Source organism: Macaca thibetana, chromosome 1, assembly GCF_024542745.1.
Source record: "Macaca thibetana thibetana isolate TM-01 chromosome 1, ASM2454274v1, whole genome shotgun sequence".
Lineage (NCBI taxonomy): Eukaryota > Metazoa > Chordata > Mammalia > Primates > Cercopithecidae > Macaca > Macaca thibetana.
Genome location: NC_065578.1, coordinates 32,531,270 through 32,556,558, shown reverse-complemented (window position 1 = coordinate 32,556,558; position 25,289 = coordinate 32,531,270). Strand labels below are relative to the sequence as shown.

At 43.3% G+C, this 25,289-nt stretch overlaps 1 protein-coding gene across 1 annotated transcript in view; it reads left to right on the top strand.

Annotated features, from left to right (window-relative positions):
- The window catches only part of CSMD2 (CUB and Sushi multiple domains 2), a 653,486-nt gene that overhangs the window by 619,908 nt on the left and 8,289 nt on the right, over positions 1–25,289 (top strand). Inside the window, exons 59-68 of the mRNA XM_050747220.1 lie at positions 4,207–4,383; positions 5,781–5,960; positions 6,391–6,564; positions 9,691–9,864; positions 10,203–10,276; positions 13,419–13,530; positions 14,094–14,273; positions 20,403–20,465; positions 22,625–22,786; positions 24,228–24,340. Of these exons, the coding sequence (XP_050603177.1) occupies positions 4,207–4,383; positions 5,781–5,960; positions 6,391–6,564; positions 9,691–9,864; positions 10,203–10,276; positions 13,419–13,530; positions 14,094–14,273; positions 20,403–20,465; positions 22,625–22,786; positions 24,228–24,340 (1,409 nt within the window). The remainder of the gene's footprint in view (positions 1–4,206; positions 4,384–5,780; positions 5,961–6,390; positions 6,565–9,690; positions 9,865–10,202; positions 10,277–13,418; positions 13,531–14,093; positions 14,274–20,402; positions 20,466–22,624; positions 22,787–24,227; positions 24,341–25,289) is intronic.

Genomic DNA, 25,289 nt, shown 5'->3' with positions numbered 1-25,289 from the left:
ACTCACTATATCCTTCATTTCCCATATAGTTTCATTCAGCAGCTATATGCCAAGTGCTGTGGAATGTGCTGGGGACACAGTGGTGACCAAGACGGACATTGCCATGGTCTGGATGTTTGTGACCTCCCAAAATCATAGGTTGAAACCTGGTCACCCAGTGATAGTATTAGCAGGCGGGGTCTTGGGAAGTTGTTAGGTCATGGAATGGGATTAGTTATCTTATTGAGAAAAGAAAATACCTTAGAAAGCTCCCTTTCCCTTGTGCCATGTGAGGACACAGCAAGAAGGCACCATGTCCAAGTCTGAACAGACGGAAACACACATCTTGCTCTCCTGGGGCTTACAGTCTAAGAGAAGAGGCTACATGAAACAAATATTCAGTGTGCCAAAAGATATACAAATCCAATTTTAGAAAACTCTCAAAGTAATCTAGGCCCTCAGTGATGTTGCCTGAGGTAGTGCCAGTGGGATAAATTATCATTTTTCCATATATTCCCAAGTTTCTGGGGAAAAAAATATATTTTTTAAATCTCTCTCTCCTCTTGCAGCTGGTCCCCAAATGTCTCTGTCTCTCTCTTTCTAAAATACAGCCTGCATAGTACTCTCCTAGGCAGGAAGCAGGTTTAACAGCTGAGAGTAAGGTTGAGTGAGAAGATCTGGAAGAGGAAGGAGATGATATGAAATAATCATCTAGCAAGATACGAGTGGAATGGAATTGGAAAGTGTGTAATGGCCGGGCAGCACTGAGCGCTCACTTAAGGTGGAGGATCATTAATTTAAAGTGAGAGCAGTCAGCATGGGACCGTGTTTTTGTTCAAGCTCATTTTGCTACCTAGTTGTGGGCACAGAGCAGATAGTGCATTGGGTACAGAGCTGGAGATTTGCCAAGCAACTAAGACATTGGCAGAAGCGGCAAGGGAAAAGAGGGTGAATGTGAGGCAGAGATTTTGATGGATCTTGGCATTTAAGCTGGGTAAGGAGGGAGCAGATGTTTGAGTGGAGTAAAAGGCAGTGAGAAAGTGGTAGGATCAATGGATTACAGGTCGCCATAGGACGAAATAATCACCAGAAAACAAATTCCAGAGGGAGGGAGCTGAGGGGACAAGAGGCAGTGGTTAGAGAGCAGGCTGCTGGAAACTGAGATTGTGGAGTAGTCCTGCAGAGCAAGGGAAGATGCGCTAGCCCAGGGGAATCCAATCTTTTGGTTCCCTGGGCCCCACTGGAAGAAGAATTATGTAGGGCTACGCATAAAATACACTAACACCAACAATAGCTGATGAGCTGAAAAAAAATCACAAGAAGGTCTCATAATGTTTTAAGAAAGTATATGAATTTGTGTTGGGCCGTATTCAAAGCCGCCCTGGGCCACATGCAGCCTGTGGGTTGCAGGTTGGACAGGTTTTCTCTAACCCGTCACCACCAGGGGACTCCTGCCTAGGAAACGAAACAATGGAGTCGGAGCCCTCTCCCACTTGTGTCCCCAAAATCCTGCCTTTTCTGGGAGTGCTAGTTGCAAAGTTAGTTTCTATAGAATTTTGCAGGCATAGCAAGAGAGGTTTGTGGCATTGGGAGAGTGTAATGCAAGGGAGAATTTAGTATATTCTCACATATGAATGTGACCCACATCCACATCCATACCACTGAGATCCCAGCGTGGAGTCAATTACCATGTCAGTTACCTGAATGTTCAGAGACAGAAAGTGGATGGTTGTGGTTATGAGTTTGGACCCAGAAGTGAATGTTTGTTAAATGAAAGAGAGAGAGAATACACATATGCACACAGCTCTGATGACTTGACAAACTCCTACCTGTCCTTAAAGGTTCTACTCAAACTCCTATCTCCAGCCCCAATAAGCCGCTTCCTTCTTAGTGCTTTTTCTTTTCAACTATAACACTTAATATGTCATACCTTAATTCATCTGTTGATAGATAGGTTTCTTAGAATAGAATAAGCTCCTCAAGGGCAGGGGACATAGACTGGTCATTGTTGTATTCTGGGCACCTAGGCAGCACGAATGTTTGTTGAATGAATGAATGCCAAGTCCTATCTGTTGTGCTAATTGTATAGGAATCATTTTGTAGATTTTATTTTGGGACCACATAAATGTTGTACATATTTAGAAAATTAAATCAAAGATTAGAAACATGCAATCTCTAAATATTAGAATCCTTATGGAAACAAATGAACCTAACTATGTATCAAGTTGATGACTTAACAACCCCAATAATTATTTCAACTGACTTGAAAAAATGGAATTTGACTGCGGTGTGTATCCTAAGGACAAAGAAAACTACAAAGGAATCTTAAACTGTTTTCGGCAATCATATTGTTAACAATAATATTGATATTACTATCCTGAAACTATTGTATATGCAATACCATAATATATATGGATAAAACAAGCACAAGTTATAAGTAATTTATTGTCATTAAGAAGATTTTCAGAATAACAGAAAGAAAATATAAAAATTTAAAAGTTAAGGAAAAAACTTTAATCATAAATTTGGATTGATAATATCAGTATAAACTCATAATACATTTTCTCTTTTTAATTATGTTTTATTTGTTCAAATGTATGGGTTACATGTGAAATTTTGTTATATACATACATATAATGCACAGTGGTCAAGTCAGGGCATTTAGAGTATCCATCACCCAAGTACAATACATTTTTGACTACAGTCTCCCTACTCTGATATCAAGCATTGAACTTATTTCTTCTTTCTAACTGCATTTTCATGCCCTTTAACCCACTTCTCTTCATCCTCCTGACTCACCCTTCCCAGTCTCTATTATCTGTTTTTCCACTGTCTACCTCCACATGATCCCAGTGTATTTTCAGTTTAAGAAGTTATTTTCCCAGCTCTAACTCTAAAAGTCTAGAATCAATGACCAGGTCAGTGGCAATGAGTAATCTTAGTGCCTGGATTGTGGTCCGTTCTCCATTAAAAGAAACTAGACTCTTTGGAGAAATGACTAATTTCCAGGCTGATGCAGGAAATATACAAGACAAATACGGAACATCTTGTCAATCCAGCAAGGGTTCCACCAAAGATAACTGAGGTCATGTTAACAGGACTCGGGAGCCAACTGGAAGAGGCTCCTATTGGCTAAAGATGGAGAATCTGAGCATCAATAAGAATAATAATGGCAATGGATGGGAACATAAAAAATATCTTTAGATTCATGAGTTCAAAATGATTCTTAAATAAACACATTGGTCACCTTTGGAGTTTGCTAGGAAACCAACTCATTATTCTGACATTTGATTTAAAATAAAAACCACACACAAAAAATCAAGCATTATCTTGCCTTCCTATATGAACGGTATTTCAGGATAAGCAAATATTTGATGATAGAAAATTTCTTTCTTAAAGAACTCTAGCTAATGCAGAAAGAATGATAGAATATCACCACTTTCCAATCCCTAATGAAATAATGAATCTGGTCAATGACTGCTAAAACTATTAAGTGAAAAACTAATGGAAACCTCATAATGCCACATTAGGCAGGCATGCCTGAAATCATTGATGAGCCTCAACATCATGAACAAGAAAACACCCAGATATTCTGTGCTTCCTGATCCAACGCAATAGGAAAGGCCCAAAACCACCTATGAATACCATTGCCAAAAGGTGGAAGTTGATTACAGGAAGGAACTACAAGGGATAGAGGAATATGTTAAACTATATCTCATTGATGCAGTTAGCAAAATCCAGAAAGTGTGACGTTCTACAGGAAAGATGTTCTGGTTTCTGTAACAAATAAATTATAGAAGCAGAAATAATCGTCTCTGGGTTTAAAGTCTTAAGAGACGTGTCAACCAAATGTCATGTGTGGACCCTATTTTGATCCTGATTCAAACAAATCAAGTGTTAAAAAAAGAGAAAGACAACTGAGGAAAATCAAGCACTGATTGGATATTTGGTGATATTAAGCAATTGTGTTCAAAATTTTAAGGACGATAATAGCATAGATCATCTTTTTTCTTTAAAAAACTAGAATTTGTTGAGAAAATTTGAAAGATTCATAGGGGTCTCTCCTTCCTGTCTAGGGGTGAGATAATTCGATACAAAAGCAGCATGAGAGGCATTTCTATCCACGGGGTCCTGAGGTAGCATGTGGCTTCCACTGGGTGGTTCTTAGTCCCCCAGGATGATAACCTCCATTGTTCTGGTGAATAACGTGTATTTTTGTCTTCCTAGTGATCTCTTGTGGGAACCCTGGGACTCCAAGTAATGCCCGAGTCGTGTTCAGTGATGGCCTGGTTTTCTCCAGCTCTATCGTCTATGAGTGTCGGGAAGGATACTACGCCACAGGCCTGCTCAGCCGTCACTGCTCAGTCAATGGTACCTGGACAGGCAGTGACCCTGAGTGCCTTGGTGAGAGCCCAGGCCCTACGGGCTCCATGGCCAACAGTGGCCCAGATCCTGCATGCCAGAGAAGAAGGCTATCCATGGAAGATGGTTTAGGATGGTTGGGATGGTGGGACGTGAGCCTGAACGAGAATCATATGAATAGCCTCTGTTGAGCATATGCTGTGTGGCAGCCACTGAGCGAAGTACTTTGTTTCATATGCACATGTCATTTGATCTTCACCATAACTCCACGAAGTAGCTACTGTTATCCCCATTTTGTATATGAGATGGCTGACGCTCACAGAGGCAGAGAATGTATATTGGCCATTTCTCAGGCTCTAGCCAATTCCTTGGGCTTTCCCTTTTCTCTCTTATGATCAAACCCCATAACTCAACCTGATTCTCTTTTCACTTCAAAGATGCGGCTATCCACCATCTTTGTTGCTTCGTTCTCTCCTTGTACCCGACCCCACCCAGTAGGGGTTCCTGAGCACAGTGTAGCCTCACAGCTCCCATTTCTTGCTTTTCTCAAGGGTTGTCCCAGACCTTTTCCAGGAAAAGTGAGTCACTGTGGGATCCAGATGGAGGGAAGAGATAGGATAAGGAAATGTGACAAGATTCTCCGTCAAAGCCCTAGTCTGTAATTTCAGCTCCATCTAAAATCCCATGTCAAGTTCACTTTGGTTTTGAGACCAGAGCTCACCAAGCCCCACCTTCAATTATATGATGACATAGGCATAACCCTTTCATGGGCCATAAGACCCTGCTTCCGGGCTGTTGTCCCTACGAGTCCTCTGTAGGTGCTGTTGGGCCTACAGAGACCTCATAGGTACAACAGCAGGTGATAAGATGTACCCCTCAACAGACAAATCAATTGTCTTATGTGGTTCATTAATATACCTGAGGCTCTTCAAACAGAAAACTCCCTTTCCCTGGGCCCCAGCCTCTTTTAGGAACTAAGCCCTCTGGATACTTCCTCTTAGAAGGGGCACTTTGAATAAAGTGAACCTTCATAGCCCAAGTTGCAGTGGTGCCTAAGGACAGTATGGGCAAGAACAGGGCTAATGCCAGGGATTTGACCAAACAAAATTTAAAATGGGCAAGCTGGTGTGGTGGCTCATGCCTGTAGTCCCAGCTACTCAGAAGACTGAGGTGGGAGGATTGCATGAGCCCAGGAGTTCGAGGCTGCAGTGAGCCATGACTGTGCCTCTGCACTCCAGCCTGGGTGACAGAGTGAGACCCTGACTTAAAAAAAAAAGAAATTTACAATGGGTAATGTCCAACTGGGATCCTGTGAGGAGACAGGGCATCCCTAATCTGACAGTTTCCATTCTTGGATGCGTGCAGGGAGTGATAGGGATGGTATTGGAGAAGTGGGGTCCCGGCTGGGAGTGAACAATGCTGTATCTCTCTTATCCTAGTCATAAACTGTGGTGACCCTGGGATTCCAGCCAATGGCCTTCGACTGGGCAATGACTTCAGGTACAACAAAACTGTGACATATCAGTGTGTCCCTGGCTATATGATGGAGTCACATAGAGTATCTGTGCTAAGCTGCACCAAGGACCGGACATGGAATGGAACCAAGCCTGTCTGCAAAGGTGTGTCTGGGGCTGCAGATGTGGACAGAGGGTCAAAAAGATACGAAAGTGAGATGTAGGCCCTGAGCATCTATCTAGAGGGGAGAGGGGTGAGAGGCCAACCCTAACATCTTATCAGGGAATGTTCAAAGTGAGAAAACTCTCCCCTGAACATCTGCCAGGAGCGAATCAGAAGTTCCAAGATAAGGCCTGGGCCATGAACATTGAGGGGAGGGTCCCGCAAACAGAGGACTGGGTTGTCACACTTGAGAGAGGGCATTGTAAGGTACAAAAAGATCAGAACTCCCACAGTAAGAGGGCCCCATTCTGGTTCTTCCTGCTTAGCCCAGGCTCCAGGTGGGTGCAGGGTAGTCGGTGATATCAATGATGGTGATGCGGGCTGGTTTCCCAGGACAGCATCAGAACTCAGCCTTCTTTGGTTTCCCTCCAGCTCTCATGTGCAAGCCACCTCCGCTCATCCCCAATGGGAAGGTGGTGGGGTCTGACTTCATGTGGGGCTCAAGTGTGGCTTATGCCTGCCTGGAGGGGTACCAGCTCTCCCTGCCCGCGGTGCTCACCTGTGAGGGAAATGGGTCCTGGACCGGAGAGCTACCTCAGTGTTTCCGTAAGTTGCTCACAAGGCCCTTTGGTGCATCCTATTCGATAGCTCCTTCCTCTTGCCTCCTTGGAGCTTTGTGGCTGGAAGGCCCGGAATCGGTAGTCCCCTCCCCAAAACCAGGGAGGAGCCTCATCAAAGACACTATCAAAGAGGGAAGGAAGTGGAAAGGAAGAAAATGAGGATCCCTTAATTGAGCCCTGGTGTCAGACACTGTCTAGAGTCACAGAAGGAAATTAAGCTGGAGATATTGGGGGTGGTTTTTTACCTGAAGGGTTGTTAACTGTATGGAATAGTACTCAAAGATCTGGGGGTACCCAGTGCTAGATACATGTCTGTTTTCATGAAAAATGGCCTGCACAGAAAAGACTTCTGGGAAACCTGTGCTTTTCTGGTGAGTTGCTTTATTTTTTATCCACCTAGCCCAGTTGTATCCTGAGGAGCCCCAAGTCTATTCCAGGGCTTACTCCTTACCGAGATCCCCAGTAAGCAGGTTCTGGGTCACTTATTCTTGTCACACCCCATGAATGGGCTCTGGAAGGTTTCTCCATGCCCGTGCTTTGGACAAACAGTAGGATGTATTTTTCTAATTGCCATTTATCTAATTCTGCAGAAAACTATCCACATACTCATGATACTGTTTTGGGTTCCTCTGAAAATTTGCTTCCATCTGGGAATTTCCGCAGAGATTAGAGCCAGCAGCTCAAAACTGGACACAGATGTTTGGTGTAATGTTACCCTCTCCAACCTTCACATACTACCAGGGTCAAGTCTGGACTCAGCAACCTTGCTTTTCCTCTGGAGAAATAGCTGAAGTGCCTTTTAACAATGAATGACGTCATCATGAAAAAAATTTTACCCATTAGAAAATACAAAAAAGAAAGTAAAAGTCATCTGAACTCGCACTTTCCAATGATAACCACAGTTCAGCTTTTGATGGTGTCCCACATGAATCACTGTGCATTTTTGCATAGATAGTGATATGTATACATTTTCGAGAACTGGTATTGGCTCATGCTGTACGTACTGTTTCATAACTTGTATTAATTGATAGGCCGCCAAAACCTTTTCATCAATACCTTTCTACCTTTCTTTGTCAGTATTTACTGATCTATGAATCATCATTTTTAATGGCTTTAAAGAATTTCCTTGTAGATACAAGTTGTTTAATCTTTTCGTACTGGTGATGAATTTAGATTATCTCCAACTTAATCATGTTAGAAGCAGTTCTGCAATATGTATTCCTGAAAATTGCTTTTCTTGGCCGGGCCCAGTGGCTCACGCCTGTAATCACTTTGGGAGGCCGAGGCGGGAGAATCACGAGGTCAGGAGATCGAGACCATCCTAGCTAACAAGGTGAAACGCTGTCTGTACTAAAAATACAAAAATTAGCCAGGCATGGTGGCGGGCACCTGTAGTCCCAGCTACTCAGAAGGCTGAGGCAGGAAAATGGTGTGAAGCCGGGAGGCGGAGCTTGCAGTGAACCAAAATTGTACCACTGCACTCCAGCCTAGGCAACAGAGTGAGACTCTGTCTCAAAAAAAAAAAAAAAAAAAAAAAAAAAAAAAAAGCCTTTCTTTACTCCTGCAGCAAAACCCTAGGCATGACAATGCTGGGCCAAAGGCAGTCACGCCTCCCTTCTTGACATATGTTGTCAAACTGTCTTCTAGAAAGTGTCCCAATTTACATTCCCCACAGCAGTTTATGAGAATGTTTCTGGATACACCCTCATCAACAATGGATTGTGCCAGTATTTTTAAATATTTACCAGCCTGAGGAGCTTAAAAAGATAGCTCATTACTTTAATTGGCATCACGTTGCTTATGAGAAAGGCCACGCCAGTTGTTCTTCACTTGTCAGCCATTTGTGTTTCTGGTTCTTTCTATTGCCTCCTTCTGGATACAGTAACTTCCCATCAGTCGATTTTTAAACTGACTTCTAATTGGTCAGCATAGACTCCCCAACCTTCAGGGCAGAGGCCGCAGGTCCAGCTTCATTTTATTTTGCATGTGGTTATGTACCTCATGACTCTATGTACACATACAAACACACACACACACACACACATTTGCATCATAGCATAAAGCGATGCTTGAAGTGATATCATGGTGAGCTTTGCCTTTGGTAGTCAATTTTTAGTGACACTCCCTGATGTTAACATGGCCTGAATGAAATGGGTATACCCATATACTACCCCGGTCCAGCTTCATTTTATTTTGCATGTGATTATGTACCTCATGACTCTGTGTACACATACAAACACACACACACACACACACACACACACACATTTGCATCATAGCATAAAGCGATGCTTGAAGTGATATAATGGTGAGTTTTGCCTTTGGTAGTCAATTTTTAGTGACACTCCCTGATGTTAACATGGCCTGAATGAAATGGGTATACCCGTACACTATCCACCGCACTGTAAATGTGTACCCTTTAGGGAAGGACATTTGACACTACACATCAAGAGCTGTGAACATGTTCAACTGTTTAGAAAGAATAAGTTCACTCCTAGAGAATTCTCCTAAGAAAGTAATACACATGAAAAGAAAAAACAAAAAAGAAAATAATACATGTGAAAGAAGAGTTATATATAACTGTCTAATAGAAAATGCCCAATGTAAGGGTTATGATATTATTATGGCACAACCACTTGTTGCTAATTGTGTAGCCAATAAGCGATGATGATGTCATAAACATAGAGAATGTTTACAAGATAATGGTAAGTGAATGAAACAAGATTTACGGATCACATGGACTTGGCTTTGCCGCTCCTCACAAGTTTACATACAACTGAACAAAGACTAGAAAAGAACGTGCGTGAAAATGGAAAAAAGTTCTGGAGAGTGGGATTGTCGTTTATTTTCCTTTCATGTTATAAACTTCCTGTAATGTTACTCCATTACTAGGATCATTATTAACAGGCACTTTGAATGTAGAAGGGAGAGGAAGCCCCCATCACCCGCAGCACCGCAGCGGGCGGAAGCAGCTACCTGGGCTGCCCCGGTTCCCAGAGTTCAAGCCTAACCAGGAAGGGAACAGTGCAAAGAGCAAAGGTGGGGGTGTGGGACTGGAAGATTGGGTTCCAGAAAGCAACTTAGACCTGCCTTTCTCCCTTCGTCTTCTCAGCTGTGTTCTGCGGGGATCCTGGTGTCCCACCCCGTGGTAGGAGAGAGGACCGAGGCTTCTCCTACAGGTCATCTGTCTCCTTCTCCTGCCATCCCCCTCTGGTGCTGGTGGGTTCTCCACGCAGGTTTTGCCAGTCAGATGGGACGTGGAGTGGCACCCAGCCCAGCTGCATAGGTGAGAGGTCATCTGGGGCAGAGAGCATCCTGGCTGGGGAGGAGGGACCTTCTTTGGGGCCTGAGATGATCACTTTCCTTCCGTGTCTTCAGTGGTCTCATCTGCAAAAGGGAACATCTCCTCCTCTGAGCTTCTGCAGCAGGATGTAAAATAGCCAGAGCTAGTGTGCTTCGAGGAGTCAAATAGGCAGCCAGGGCCAAGGCTCAGGTGGGGATCTCAGTGGGCAGGGAAGTCACAATGTGGCCCCATTTTCTTTTCTACACCTATTTCCCAGAGTGAGACGAGGCAGTGAAGGCTTCCATGACCATGTGATCTGTGTCTTTGTTTTGGCCATCCAGATCCGACCCTGACCACATGTGCAGACCCTGGCGTGCCACAGTTTGGGATACAGAACAATTCTCAGGGCTACCAGGTAAGGAGGTCAGCCAAGATAGGGCCTTCCTACATCCTATCCCTTCCTGTCACTGCCATAAGAGGACCCAGGGGCCAGGCACGGTGGCTCAAGCCTGTAATCCCAGCACTTTGGGAGGCTGAGACGGGCGGATCACGAGGTCAGAAGATCGAGACCATCCTTGCTAACATGGTGAAACCCCGTCTCTACTAAAAATACAAAAAATTAGCCTGGTGTGGTGGTGGGTGCCTGTAGTCCCAGCTACTCAGGAGGCTGAGGCAGGAGAATGGCGTGAACCTGGGAGGCGGAGCTTGCAGTGAGCCGAGAGCGCGCCACTGCACTCCAGCCTGGGTGACAGAGCGAGACTCCATCTCAAAAAAAAAAGGGGACCCAGGGACCTTCCTCAGGACAGCACTCGGGGAGGACAAGAGCTTGGAAAGCGCAGAAAGAAAGCCCTCTGCCTCTTTGAACAGTGCTCCATGGGAGCACCCTGCAGAAACAGAAGGACCCTACCATCCATCAGAGAAACTGATGAGAAAGGACAGTGGCGTGGAGTTCCACGAACACTTCCCGCCAATCCCGGGCAGGGTGGTTGTGGAAATACGGAAATGAGTGAGACAGACAGACCTCTGTTCTCAGGGTGCCCACCCCACCCACAGACACTGGGCTCATGCACAGTGGCAATGAACATGTGTCACACATGAGGCAGGCCCGTCGGCATGCCTGGCCCATCAGGACGCAGGCCCTGCGGACACATCTTAGATGAGCTTTGGGAGGAGAGAACCTGGACAGTCTGGGTTGGGATACATTGAACAGAGAAAAGGAAGAAGAGGAAAGTGTGGGTGCGTTCAAGGCAGGACAATTAGCTGGAGTCCAAGACTTGCCCAGGAAAATATCAGACTAACCTGGACATGACAGGCTGGGATCTAGTCAAGTAATGTGACTTATTCACTCGGTCTGTACTCACTCGGCACGTGCTTATTATGGCACTGAACTGTTCTAGGTGCTAGGAATACAGCGGGAACAGGACAGGCCGGGGGCCTGTTTGAAGGGAACTACCTGGCTGAAGATGGTAAATAAATAAACGAGCTAGCTTCTGAGAGCACTAGATGCTACACAGTGTGATATGAAGGGGGTGAACGGGGTGGGTTGCCATTTTAGGAAGGGTAGTTAGGGAAGGGTGACATTTGAACTGTGGCCTCCATGATGAGAAGGGCTAGCCCTGTGCAGAGCAGGATGACATTCCTGGCTGAACGAAAGGCTGGTGCAAAGGAGTGCTGAGGGAAGTGTTTAGCAGCCTGGGATGAAATCCAAGACAAAAAAGTGTTCAGCATGGAAGAAGGGAGTGGAAAACAGGCCAGCTAGCAAGTCTTCAGCCCCGTGAGAGAGGAGAAGGAAATGTAGTCCGGAGCGAGGCTAGGATGGAAAACAGCTTGGTCCTGGTGTGTAAAGTTAAACGTTCACACACTCTATGACCCAAAAGTTCCACCTCTGCACACATATCCCAGAGACACTCTTGCACATGTTACCAAGAAACAGGAAAGGTTGTGGATATAGTCACATGATGGATTATTATACAGCAAAGAAAATGAATGAACTACAGCTCTGCATGACATGGATGCATCTTAGAAACATACTATCAAGTGGCAAAGGTGGCATGACATGACTTTTATAAATATTAAAACCAGCAAAAACGTATTAAATTGTTTAGAGATATGTATGCACATATGTGATAGGATCGTTTTTTAACAAGGCAAGGAAATTAACACAAATTTCCAGACCGCCTTTACTAAGGAGGAGTGTTGAGGAACAGAGCAGGGAAAGAGGCCCTAGGACATTACAACCATGTCCGTAACGTTCTAGCGCTTAAGTTGCATGTGGATTCAATCTAAAATGTCCATTTTATTATTATACTTTATATGTGTTCCATATATTACTTTGTGTATGTCAGCTATCACATAATTTTTGCAAAGGCAGCAGCGTGGGACAGGTCCTGCAGGGCCTTGAAGCCATGATAAGTATTTTGGATTTTATCTAAAATGCCATTTGAAGGTGACACAATCTGATTCTTCATTTGAAATATGACTCAGGCAATTGAGAATAGAAGCACTTAGACAAGGAGGACACTGTTGTCATGACTTCAGGGAAAGAGGAGGTGAGAAGTGATCCTGAACGCTTGTTCAGGATATGTTTTGTAGGTAGAACCAAGAGGACTCATTGATGGGATGGATTGTGGGGTCAAAGGGATCAAAGATGACTGGAGGATTTTTATTTGCACAACTGCATGGATAAAGGTGTCATTTGTTAAGTCAAATGATGAAATCCAAGATAAAAAGTGTTCAGCATGGAAGAAGGGAGTGGAAATTAAGAGTTACACGTTGCATTTGCCCATGTTCCAGTAGGTAATAGGGACACATGAGCGTTTGAGCTGGGAAGTAGTATAATCCAAGTTGCAGTGTAGGAAACAGATCTAGCCACATTACACCAAGTGGATTGGGTAGGGAGAGATGGAGACTGTAGTTGCGGGAGTGTCGAGTTGTACAGCGAGGGGCTGGTGGGGGGTTAAGACGGGGAACATAACTGAGCGGAGAGGGGAGGGAGGGTGGCAGTTCATTCAGCAGATTCTATGGGGGCCATATCTGTAAAGACAAGTCTCCCATCCTTAAAGAATTCATAGTTTCATCGAGGAAAGGGACACACACACGATAATTAATTTACACTCTTCTTCACATTTTGTAAAATACTGTCAAATCCGCCATCACATTTGAGTGTCACAACATTCCAGTGTGATTGTGGCAAGGATGGTCATCCCCACTTTATCCTTAGGAAGACTAAGGTTTACAGAGTTCCACACAGCCTGTCCTGAGTAAATGCAGAAGCCAGAACTCGGATCCAGGGTCTTCTGACTCTGAATCAGGCACTGTGTCCACAACAGAGTGTAATATTATAACTTTGTTCGGGGTATTAGATGAGGCCTTGTGGAGCAGGCATCATATCAACTGCGTCAAAGGAGGAAGAAAATTTAACGAGGCAGAGAATCAGAAAAAGAGTTTTGCAGGCCACAGCAGGGGAGGAGTTGGGCCGTGGGAAAGTGGTCAAAGGACAGATGTAGGAAGCACTGCTGGAAGGAAGGGGCCGATGGGACTTTGTGTCCTTGCCGCAGGTTGGAAGCACAGTCCTCTTCCGCTGTCAAAAGGGCTACCTGCTTCAGGGCTCCACCACCAGGACCTGCCTCCCAAACCTGACCTGGAGTGGAATCCCACCTGACTGTGTCCGTGAGTGCAGACTTCACCCACATCCCAGAAAAATTCCTCTTGCCCCAGCTGGGCATCTGGGACATGCTTGAATCCTCTGAATGACAGGGAGCTCACAACTCCCCATGTGAACCGACATCGGTCTGTTTGTAGTCCTTACGCGTTAGGGCCTCACAGAGGACTTCCACACAAAAGCCTTTCTGATACTGGAAGGCAGTCCCTATGCCTTAGCAAAGAAAAAACTATCCAGTGGCAGCAAAAACTAACAACTACAAGGCCAGGCCTCAGGGTGGAGAGATCAAGCTTTTGACCCTTTACCCCTTTACCCGTCAGGAGGTGCTGCAGGCTAGGTTCCCCATGCCCAGAGTCAACCAAGCCGATATCCACATGATCTCCATCTTGGCCATTCCTCTAGACACAGAGCTTGGGGTTAGGGTAGAGGATTAGGGAGCGGGGATGCTTGGCATGAAAGGGACTAGAAGGGGAAGGAAGAGGATATTCTATCTAGGAACAGAGGAATGGTCAAAAGGGCCCCTGAAGCCCCTAATCTCCTCCGGTCCAATGAGGTCTTTCCTCTCATCCAGCCCACCACTGCAGGCAGCCAGAAACGCCAATGCATGCCAACGTCGGGGCCCTGGACTTGCCCTCCATGGGCTACACGCTCATCTACTCCTGCCAGGAGGGCTTCTCCCTCAAGGGTGGCTCCGAGCACCGCACCTGCAAGGCGGATGGCAGCTGGACAGGCAAGCCGCCCATCTGCCTGGGTGAGTGTGCCTGCTCGGGGAAGCTCTCCAGGGTGGGAGGCTGAAGGTGCCAGCTGAGCTTGAGCTGAAAGAGGGAAAAAGAGAAGGAAGGAATCGCATTTCCAGGAGCTGGATCCTGCTTCTGATTTTCTAAGGTTTTGGGTCTAGAAGAGCAAACCAGAGAGCAGTCTAAAAAGGTGCATACTCAACCCACCCCAAGGGTTGCCCCCTTTGCCTCGGCTGAAACACTCACAGGATCGCACTTCATCATCGGACAGAGGAAAGTGCTTTCTTCCACCAACCTGGAGTGACGCATTACGCATATTACACCCTTGATAAAACGGCACCCGCCTGTAGGTCCCTTGGGGTTACGAGGATGTCCCAGACCTCCTTCCCCTCTTCTTCATTCACTCGTTCTCTATTGATTGAGAGTTCATGAGGCCCCATGCCTGCACTAAGCATGAGGGATTCGGAGGGAAAAAACACAACCCTGCCATGTGGAAGACAGACACATTATCAGATTTTATATCTGGAGTGCCTGGAGGAACATGGAGATGTGCCAAATGCTGTAGGAATGAGGAGGAAGGGCACTAAAGTGGGGGAAAGGAGAAGTCAGGGAGGACTTCCTGGAGAAGGTGATGTCTGAGTCCAGTCTTGAGAGAAAGGATTAAGGATAAAGGATTAGTTCAGTGCTGGAATAGCATTAAACTCTCTGATAGGCACTGACCTTACCAGATACCAGGCATTGTGCTAAGTGCTTTGTATGTTTCAACTCATTTAATCTTCACAAGATCCTATGAGGCTATTTAATATATGAGGAAACTAGGGCACAGAGAAGTTAATTAATGTGTCCAAGGTCCCCAGCTGAGAAAGGTTAAGAGCTGAAGATCCATACCCTGATGGTCTAACTTTAGGATCTATGACTATTTTGCTATCCTGCCACTCAGAGGGAAGCCTTCAGGGTCAGAGATTGTATCAGAGCTGGAACTTACTAACGGTGTTTTATTTTCATTGTATCGCTTGTAAATTTCTTTTGTTTTCCACATATGGTAATAATATAAAGTACATTTATTGAAGTACGTTTATTAAGTTTTTATTGTGATAGAATATACATAATATAAAATTTTAAGTGCACAATTCAGTGGCATCAGTTATGTTTATGATATTGCACAGCCATCACCACTATCCATTTCCAGAATTTTTTCACTATCTTGAACAGAAACTGCATACCCATTAAACAATAATTGCCATTTCCCCCTTCTCTTAGCCCATGGAAACTGCTGTCATACTTTCTGCCTCTGTGAATTTGCCTATTCTAAGTACCTCATGTTAGTGGAATCATACAGTATTTGTTTTTTTGTGTCTGGCTTATTTCCCTTAGCATAACGTTTTCAAGATTTATCCATGTTGTGGCATCTGTCAGAATTTCTTTCCTTCTTATGCATGAATCATATTTCATCATACGGACATCACTTTTTGTTTATCCATTCACCTGTTGATGGCTCTTTAGGTTGTTCACACTTTTTGGCTATTACAAATAATGCTTCTGTGAACATACATGCACATGTTTTTGTTTTAGTATGTTTTCAGTTCTCCTGGGTACATATCTAGGAGAACAGTAACTCTATGTGTAATATTTTGAGGAACTGCCAAAGTTTTCCAAAGTGCCTGCACCATGTTATTCCCACCAGCAAAGGCTCGGGGTCCAGTTTCTTGACATCCTTCCCAACAGTTGTCTGCCCTGTTTCAGTGTATCTATCATCAGTGGGTATAAAGTGGTATCTCATTGTGGTGTTTTTTATTGTTTGAATTTTCATCCAATTAATTATTTTTTAATTGACAAATAAAAGTTGTATATATGTAGAGTGTACAGCATGATGTTTTGATATACGTATACATTGTGGAGTGGCAAAGTCATGTTAATCAACATATCCATTAACTTCATATACTTGCCATTTTTTGTGGGAAGAACACAAAATCTACTCTCAGTAATTTTCAAGTACACAGTGCATTGTTGTTAACTGTGGTCACCATGATGTACAAGAGATCTTGAACTTATTCCCCATCTAACGGAAATTCTGTGCCCTTTGACCATCAGCTTTCCAATTCCAACCCCCCAGTACCACCCCACCCTAGCTCCTGGTATCCACCATTCTCTACTTCTATTAATTAGTTCAATTATTTTAGATTCCACAGATAAGTGAGATTGTGCAGTATTTGTCTTTCTGTACCTGGCTTATTTCACTTAACATAATGTCCTCCAGGTTCATCCATGTTGTCACAAATGGCAGGATTTCTTTCTTTTTTGAGGCTGCATAGTATTCCATTGTGTATATATTCCACATTCTCTTTATCCATCCATCCACTGATGGGCACTCAGGTTGTTTCCACATCTTGGTTATTATGTTGCAATAAACCTGAGAGTGCAGATATCTCTTTGACTTACTGATTTTGTTTCCTTTGGATGTATACTCCATAATGGTATTGCTGGATCATATGGTAGTTCTATTTTTAATTTTTTGAGGAACCCTCATACTGTTTTCCATAATGGTTGTATTAACTTAAATTCCCACTAACAGTGTGCAAGAGTTTCCTTTTCTCCACCACCTTACCAACACTTGTTATCTTTAATCTTATTTATAATAGTCCTAACAGGTAGGAGGTGATATCTCATTGTGGGTTTCATTTGCATTTCCCTGATGGTTAGTGATGTTGAGCATTTTTCATATACCTGTTGGCCATTTTATGTCTTCTTTCGAGAAATGTCTATTCAGATCCTTTGCCTGTTTTTAAATCAGATTGTTTATTTTCTTGCTATTGAGTTGTTTTAGTTCCTTCTATATGTTCCTTAAATGTTAATCTCTTATCAGATGTATGGTTTACAAACAATTTCTCCTATTCCATAGGTTGCCTCTTCACTCTGTTGTTTTTTGTTTTTTTGGGTTTTTTTGTTGTTGTTGTTTCTTTTGTTTTTTGTTTTTTTTTTTTTTTTTGCTGTGCAGAAGCTTTTCAGTTTGATGTAATCTCATTTGTCTACTTTTGCTTTTGTTGCCTATATCATTGTGCAAAAATGATTTATATTTCCTTAATGGCTAATAGTGCTCATCATTTTTTTTTTTTTTTTTTTTTTTTTTTTTGAGACGGAGTCTCGCTGTGTCTCCCAGGCTGGAGTGCAGTGGCGTGATCTCGGCTCACTGCAAGCTCCGCCTCCCGGGTTCACGCCATTCTCCCGCCTCAGCCTCCCAAGTAGCTGAGACTACAGGCGCCCGCCACCACGCCCGGCTAGTTTTTTGTATTTTTAGTAGAGACGGGGTTTCACCATGTTAGCCAGGATAGTCTCGATCTCCTGACCTCGTGATCCACCCGCCTCGGCCTCCCAAAGTGCTGGGATTACAGGCTTGAGCCACCGCGCCCGGCAACTCATCACTTTTTTATGTGTATGTCTTCCTTAGAGAAATGTCTATTCAAATACTTTGTCCATTTTTTACTGATTTATCTTTTTACTGTTGAGTTGAAAGAGTTCTTTCTCTATCTAAAATACAAGGCCTTTATAAGGTACATGATTTGCAAATTGTTTCCCATTTCGTGGGGTTTCTTTTCACTCTCTTGTTGATGTTCTCTGAAGCACCAGTGTTTTTAATTTTGATAAAATCCAACTTATCTATTTTGGGGGTTGCATATGCTTTTGATGTCGTATCTAAGAAACTTTGACACATCCAAAGTCACAAAGATTTATGCCTATGTTTTATTCTTAGAGATTTATAGTTTTACCTCTTACATTTATGTCTTTGATCCATTTTGAATTAATTTTTTATGATATTAGGTTACAGTCCAAACTCATTCTTTTGTGTGTGGACATCCAGTTGTTCCAGCACCACTTGTTGGCAAGACTATTCTTTCCCTATTGAATTGCCATGACACTCCTGTCAAAAACCATTTGACCATAAATGTATGAGTTTATATCTGGATTCTCTATTCTATTCCATTGATCTCTATGACTGTCTTTATGCCATTACCACCCAGCCCTGATTACTGTAGTTTTATAGTAAGTTTTCAAATTGGCAAGTGTCCCAGTCTGGGCAACCTAGGGAGACTACATGTCTACAAAAAAATAAAAGTGAAGAAATTAGCCAGGAGTGGTGGTGTATGCCTGTAGTCTTAGCTCTTCAGAAGGCTGAGGTGGGAGGATCACTTGAGCTCAGGATTTGGAGGTTACAGTGAGCTATGATTATACCACTGCACTCCAGCCTGGATAACAGAGCAAGATTTTGTCTCTAAATAAAAATATTTTTTTAAATGAAAGAAAAGAAAAAAATTGGAAAGTATCAATTATCCAACTTTGTTCTTTTTTAAGATTGTTTGCCTATTGTTTTGCCTTTTGTTTCTACACAGATTTTAAGATTGGCTTGTCAAATTCTGCAAACTGGAGAGCTGGAATTTTGGCAGGAATTGCATTGAATCTGTAGATCAATTTGGGGAGTATTGCCATCTGAACAGTATTAAGGTTTCCAATCAATGAACATGTGATGTCCTTCCATTTATTTAGATGTTTTATATTTTTCAGTGTACAAGTCTTGCATTTGTTTGGTTACACTTATTCTTAAATATTTTAATCTATTATTATAGCTACTTTTATTTAAAAATATATAATGTTTTAGATGCAGCTGAATTCAACCCGTTACTCTATGATCTTGAGCAAGCCCTTTCATTTCTCTGCCTCTCAACAAGTTTCTCTGCTGTAACATGGGGACAATAATCTCTACTTCAGAGTTTTGAGAGCAGAGTAAATGAAGAAGTGCCTGTCACAGTACCTCACACATAAGATGCTCTCTCCTTCTTTGCTCCCTTCCTCTTACGAAACCTAAGACGACAAAGCATTCTGTTCAGAAGTACACTTGCCTTGAGTCACTGCAGAAACTTTCTCCACGGCACTCTGTATACTCAGCCATAGGCTGACCTCCAGAGTTGAAGGAGGTTTGCTAAAGCTGTGCTCCCCGCCAGGGCAGACAGTGGGAAGCCCACCCTTAATGGCAACAAGGCAGATTTTCTATTGTTTCTCTGCAAAAAGAAGAAAAGACATCAATATTTACTGACCATGACTTTCTGTTCATAACCTCATTTATTCAGCACAGACCTGTGAAGTATGTTTTAGTTTTTTCCATGTTTCAAATGAGGAGGCAAAGACTCTGAGTGGTAAAGTTACTAGTCAAGGTCATACAGTCATTAAGTGACACTGCTGGGACGTAAACCTTGGCTGTCTGGCTCAGGCCCAGAGCTTTTGCCTTTGCTTTGCCTGTGAGGGCTTCTTGGTCTTAATCTCATCATTCCAAGGGAGGAATGCACTCCTTTGCAACCCACACCAGGGCTCACAGAGCTCACTGTTGATGGGTAGAAGTTCCTCCTTCATGCGAGGCATCTGGAAGGAAAGCACAGTCGAGGACAGGACTTCTTTTCTTTTTTTTTTGAGACAGAGTCTCGCTCTGTCGCCCGGGCTGGAGTGCAGTGGCCGGATCTCAGCTCACTGCAAGCTCCGCCTCCCGGGTTTACGCCATTCTCCCGCCTCAGCCTCCCCAAAGTTTTCAATGAGGGCATTCAGGGAGTCTGTGCACTTGAATGGGAAAATGTACACCTTTATTTTCCTTTACTTTTTACTGGAATGTAGCAGCTCCTTTAATTCTGAACGTAGACAACAACCATTAGGAGTGTTAGCACCTGTGACTTTGTCACCCATAGAAATTGAAGAGATTTTTGTTTACATTCCCGTTGCTACCAATATCATGAAATATTGTTCATGTTCCTGACTACTTCAAGATTATGGTCATTTCTAGACTCGCTGCTAGATCCCATTATTTAATATAGTGATAAAGTATCACATATACCACTATATGCTAATGTCTTGTCTACTATTTTAATAACTCCAGCTAATAAAATGGACTTCCTTTGTAACTCTTAATATGTTTTTATTCTGAGAGGGATCCACAGCATCATCAGACCATCAAAGTAGTCCACCTCCTGGTCTAAAAAATAGTAAGTCCAAAGCAAGATCTCAAAGAACCCATTGACCTAAGGTCAGACAGGTGGCCATTATTTTTCCAACAGAGTATGAACCAAAAGCTGAACCTGTTTTCTTCCACTCTTTTTCCCCAGCAGAGGTCCGGCCCAGTGGGAGACCCATCAATACTGCCCGGGAGCCACCGCTCACCCAAGCCTTGAGTATGTATGGTCCAGATCATTGGCTCAAGAAACTGGTGTTACTTTTTTCACAGAGTTAGCCAGAAAACACGAGTTGCTGAGAGTTGCTGAGTGCCTAGAGGAAGGCCATGAAAACTATCTATAGATCTGGATGGCTTTCCCTACCCACCTCTCCAGCCCAGGCAGACTTCAGAAGAAAGTGAGCCTGAAGGAAGCAGAAACTTCATCTGGAAGAAAGAGCTAGTGCCTTCCAACTGGAAGCTCTGGAACTGTTAATTACTACAGCCCCTCCTGGCATAGGACTGGCCAGTGTGTGGTCATACAAACACATCGACCCAGGTCATGCCTGGGGAGCTTCCTGGAAATGGTTACAGTTTAAGATAGGTCTGGGGTCTTTCCAAGTATCACATCCAGAACTGGACACAGACTGCAGATGTGGCCTGGCCAATGCCAGATTCTTAGAGACTATCACATCCTTTTATGAACCTTCTACTTTTATTTATCACATTAGCATGTGTATTATGCAGGAAACGAGGCTAGATTTGCCATCAGAAACTCAATTTGAGTGCCATTTTGGTCACTGACCAGCTGTGTCCTTGGACAAGTGAGCTTCGCCTCTTAAGCTTCAGTAAAATAGAGATCATAATAATTGCCATAGAGAATGATTACAAGGATGAATGACAATTTTAGTAGCTATCACCGATTAAGCGCTTTTACACATGCAATATCATATAACATACAATTTACAACATTAGTCATTTAACCCCTACAATAACCCCGATAAGGTAGACGGGATGGCCACCATTTATAGGAATACAGGCATAGCCTTTACAGGGAGAAAGTTAAGCCTTTTGCACATGATCAGAGAACTGATAAGTGACAGAGCCAAGATTAGACTCTGGGTCTGTCTGACTTCACTTGCCCATGTTCCGATTCACCATGCTATACTGACATGTCAGTTTTCTCTCTCTTCTCCCCTCTTCCCTTTCTCCATCTCTTAAACACTTCTCCTTTTCTCTTTTCTTCTTCCTTCTTCTCTCCCTCATTTTCTAGTTCCCTGTCTATATCTTTTTAAATAATTTAATTTTAATTGACAAATAATAGACATATATTTATAGGGTACAATGTGATATTATTCTATATATATATATACATTATGGAATAAATAAGCTAATTAACATACCTATCATCTCACTTAGTTATTTTTTTGTGATGAGAACATTTAAAATCTACTCTCTTGGCCGGGCATGGTGGTTCACACCTGTAATCCCAGCACTTTGGGAGGCCGAGGTGGGCAGATCACCTGAGGTCAGGAGTTTGAGACCAGCCTGACCAACATGTTGAAACCTCATCTCTACTAAAAATACAGAATTAGCCTGGCATGGTGATGCATGCCTGTAATCCCAGCTACTTGGGAGGCTAAGGCAGGAGAATTGCTTGAACCCAGGAGGCAGAGGTTACAGTGAGCTGAGATCACACCACTGCACTCCAACCTGGGCAACAAGAGCAAAACTCCATGTCAACAAAAAAGTCTACTCTTTCAGCAATTTTGAAATGTACAATCCATTCTTATTAACTATAGTCACCATGACATGCAGTAGATCACCAAAACTTATACCTCCAGTCTAATGGAACCTTTGTACCCTTTGACCATCTCCCCATCACCCTCCACTCTGCCCCAGCCTCTATAACCATCATTCTACTTTCTACTCCAATGAGTTCAACTTTTTTAGATTCCATATGTAAGTGAGATCATATGATATTTGTCTTTGTGTGCCTGGCTTATTCCACTTAACGTAAGGTCCTCCAGTTCGTACATGTTGAGGCAAATGAAAGAATTTCCTTCTTTTTAAAAGTTGTCTAGTATTCCATAGTGTATGTATATATACCCTTTTCTTTATTTGTTCATTCATTCACGGACACTTGGGTTGTTTCCCTATCCTGGCCATTGCGAATGATGCTGCAATGAACATGGGAGTGGATATTTATTTCAGTTCCCTCCACCCATCCACTCTGAGACACAAGAGGAGAAGAGGCCAGAGCGTTCTACCACCCTCCCCACGTTAGACGTTGGGGAAAGGAAACAATCCCAGTGAGTGGGCTGGGATCAGTCATCAGGTCACCCCAATTCTGGCAGCATACACAAAGTCCTCCTCACCTCTATTTCTCAATTCCTCTAGTTCCTGGTGATGTTTTTGCCAAGAATTCCCTGTGGAAAGGGGCCTATGAATACCAGGGGAAGAAGCAGCCAGCCATGCTCAGAGTGACTGGCTTCCAAGTTGCCAACAGCAAGGTCAATGCCACCATGATTGACCACAGTGGCGTGGAGCTGCACTTGGCTGGTAAGGAGCAGACCTCTCTATGGAAGCCAGGAGGATGGATGGGCACATACCCTTAGCAAGGATGAGCCTAATGGCATTGCATCATACTGTCATGCAAGGCTCAGACTTGTCTGGTAGTCAGGGAAGAGGAAATGTCTATTCATCTTTACATAATAAAGCACCATGGACTAAAGGGAAATGTTTAAATGGCAAATATTAATAACTTGAATATATAAAGAACTCCTACAAACAAAGGGAAAAGACTGATATCCCTAAACTGAACCAAAAATAGGGGCAGAGACTTCCCAGGAGCCAAAGTACAGTCAGTCAACAAACAAAGGAAAAAATATTTCTCAGCAATCATCAAAAAAAAAGTAAACACAAAACATCATTTTCCACTTACACTATCAACTCAAGAGTGTCTTTAAATGATAACACTTAGTGCAGGTCGGTTTCAGCCATGAAGGCCAAATTCTAAAATGGTACAGTTCTGGGAAAACGATTTGGCGATTTGTATCAAGATGCTTGAAAATGATTGGACCCATTAATTACATTTCTAACAATTTTTGTCGTAAGAAGATATGGAGGGAGTCAAACATTTTTAAATAAAGGCTGTTCCCATTACAAGGCCATTTGTGGTATGTAAAAACTGGAACTAGAAAATTTCCCTAAAATAGAGAAATGGGTATTTTAATGATAGTAGATCTACTAGATGAAATATTATGCCAGTGTTAAGGGAAATGCATTCATTATAATATATTTAAAATATGACTGCAGTTTTTTAAAGGAAAACATTACATTCATAAGAAAGAAAACTGGAATTATTTACAGTAACGTGGTTATTTCTTAGTGAGATCAGGAGAAATTATTTTTTCTTCATGCATCTTGGCATTTTCTAAAATTTTCCCAATTTTCAATCTTCCTATAATCAGAAAAAGTACCTTAGAAAACAGTGTTTGTTGAATACGTGGATAGATAAATCAATGTGTGAGTGAATTAACATGTTAATGCACAACCCCACATACAATCCTATCTACACACCTATGCAACTGCGGGATAACATTTGCTCATTTCACACATGATAGACACATTCACATGCTCCCATGGCCATGCCCTCATGAACTGTTGCACCCATTGAACTATCTGTACATCAGTGGACAGATTAAAACACACAAAATCATATTCTCACACATGCCTGTGTCAATAGGATCACAACCTCAACCCAGTAATCCAATTATTAACATACATATGCATATCTTAATAATTCTTGCATATAACCACATTCAGCCTACACAAACCCACACTCAACACTACACTTACAGCTTAAAGGTATGTGGGAAATGTTTATATCAACATCTACACATGAAATTCCACCCAGAAACTTACACCCACCAACCCACAAATTTTAGTTTTGAAATTTTCCCAGATCTTTCATGTGTAACCCCAGAACTTTATTTCCCAGGAACTTACAAGAAAGAAGATTTTCATCTCCTACTCCAGGTGTACCAGATTACAGGGCCGGTGGAGATCTTTGTGAATCAGTTCAGAGATGATCACTGGGCTTTAGATGGACACGTAAGTTCAGCAAACTCACCTCCTCCCCTGATTCCCAGATCACTGACAGGGAAGAGGAGGACAAAAGGGTGTGTGAACTCCTAGGATCAATCTGGAAACTTGGGAGGAGGTTTTCTGTGAGGCCCTGCCTAGGAGCAGCAAGAGGGTCCTCATCTGCTAATGAAACAGGCAAAGGAAAAGATTTTAAAAGCCAGAGAGTTGGAGTAAGTTCTGTTGTTTGAACAGAAAGCAAGGGATGAAGATCGGGGGCAGAGGGAATTCAGGCTAGTTGAAGGTATTGACGTGGTGGGTGGGAGCTGGAAGAAGGCAGTGGGTCTCACATGACTACCTTGAACTTCTGCTAACACTTGAGGATGCAGATTGTCAGTGATTTAGCAGAGCTTTGAGAGACCAGGACATGGCAGAGGGATAGGACTTTCTTGCATTCCCTTGTGGAAAAGACATTCTATTCTAGGGCTTTCTTGAGGTGGAAGCTGGGTCTCCAGTGACACTTCTCTGGCCATACCTTCCTATGTCACACATAGTGGAGTTGAGCATAGCATCCCCTGCCACGTCCTCCATTTCTCTGTCTTGGATTGCTGGAGCTAGAAGAGAAAGCATAGAATGAAGCGAGAGGTCATGGTAGAGCAGAATAGCAGAGAGCTAGGGAGTCACAGTGCATTCTCATGGACAGGACCAGCTGGTGGAGGGCTGCGGCAGCGTTGACTTTGCTTCATAAGCACATCAGGAGAACCAAGTGGCTTCTCCAGGGACTGGCACATATGGGTAGTTCCTTGGTAGGCCCAAGGGTATCTGTAGGTCCCCTTCGTAATCCAAGTATGGGCCAGCTTCAATCATCGTGGCCCAAAAGCTGTGCAGGAACAATAGACTCCACCATCCAGGAGGGTCGAAGCTGGGACATGGAGCTAGGAGTGCAGGCCAGGGGAAGATGATGATGGGGCTCCAGAGG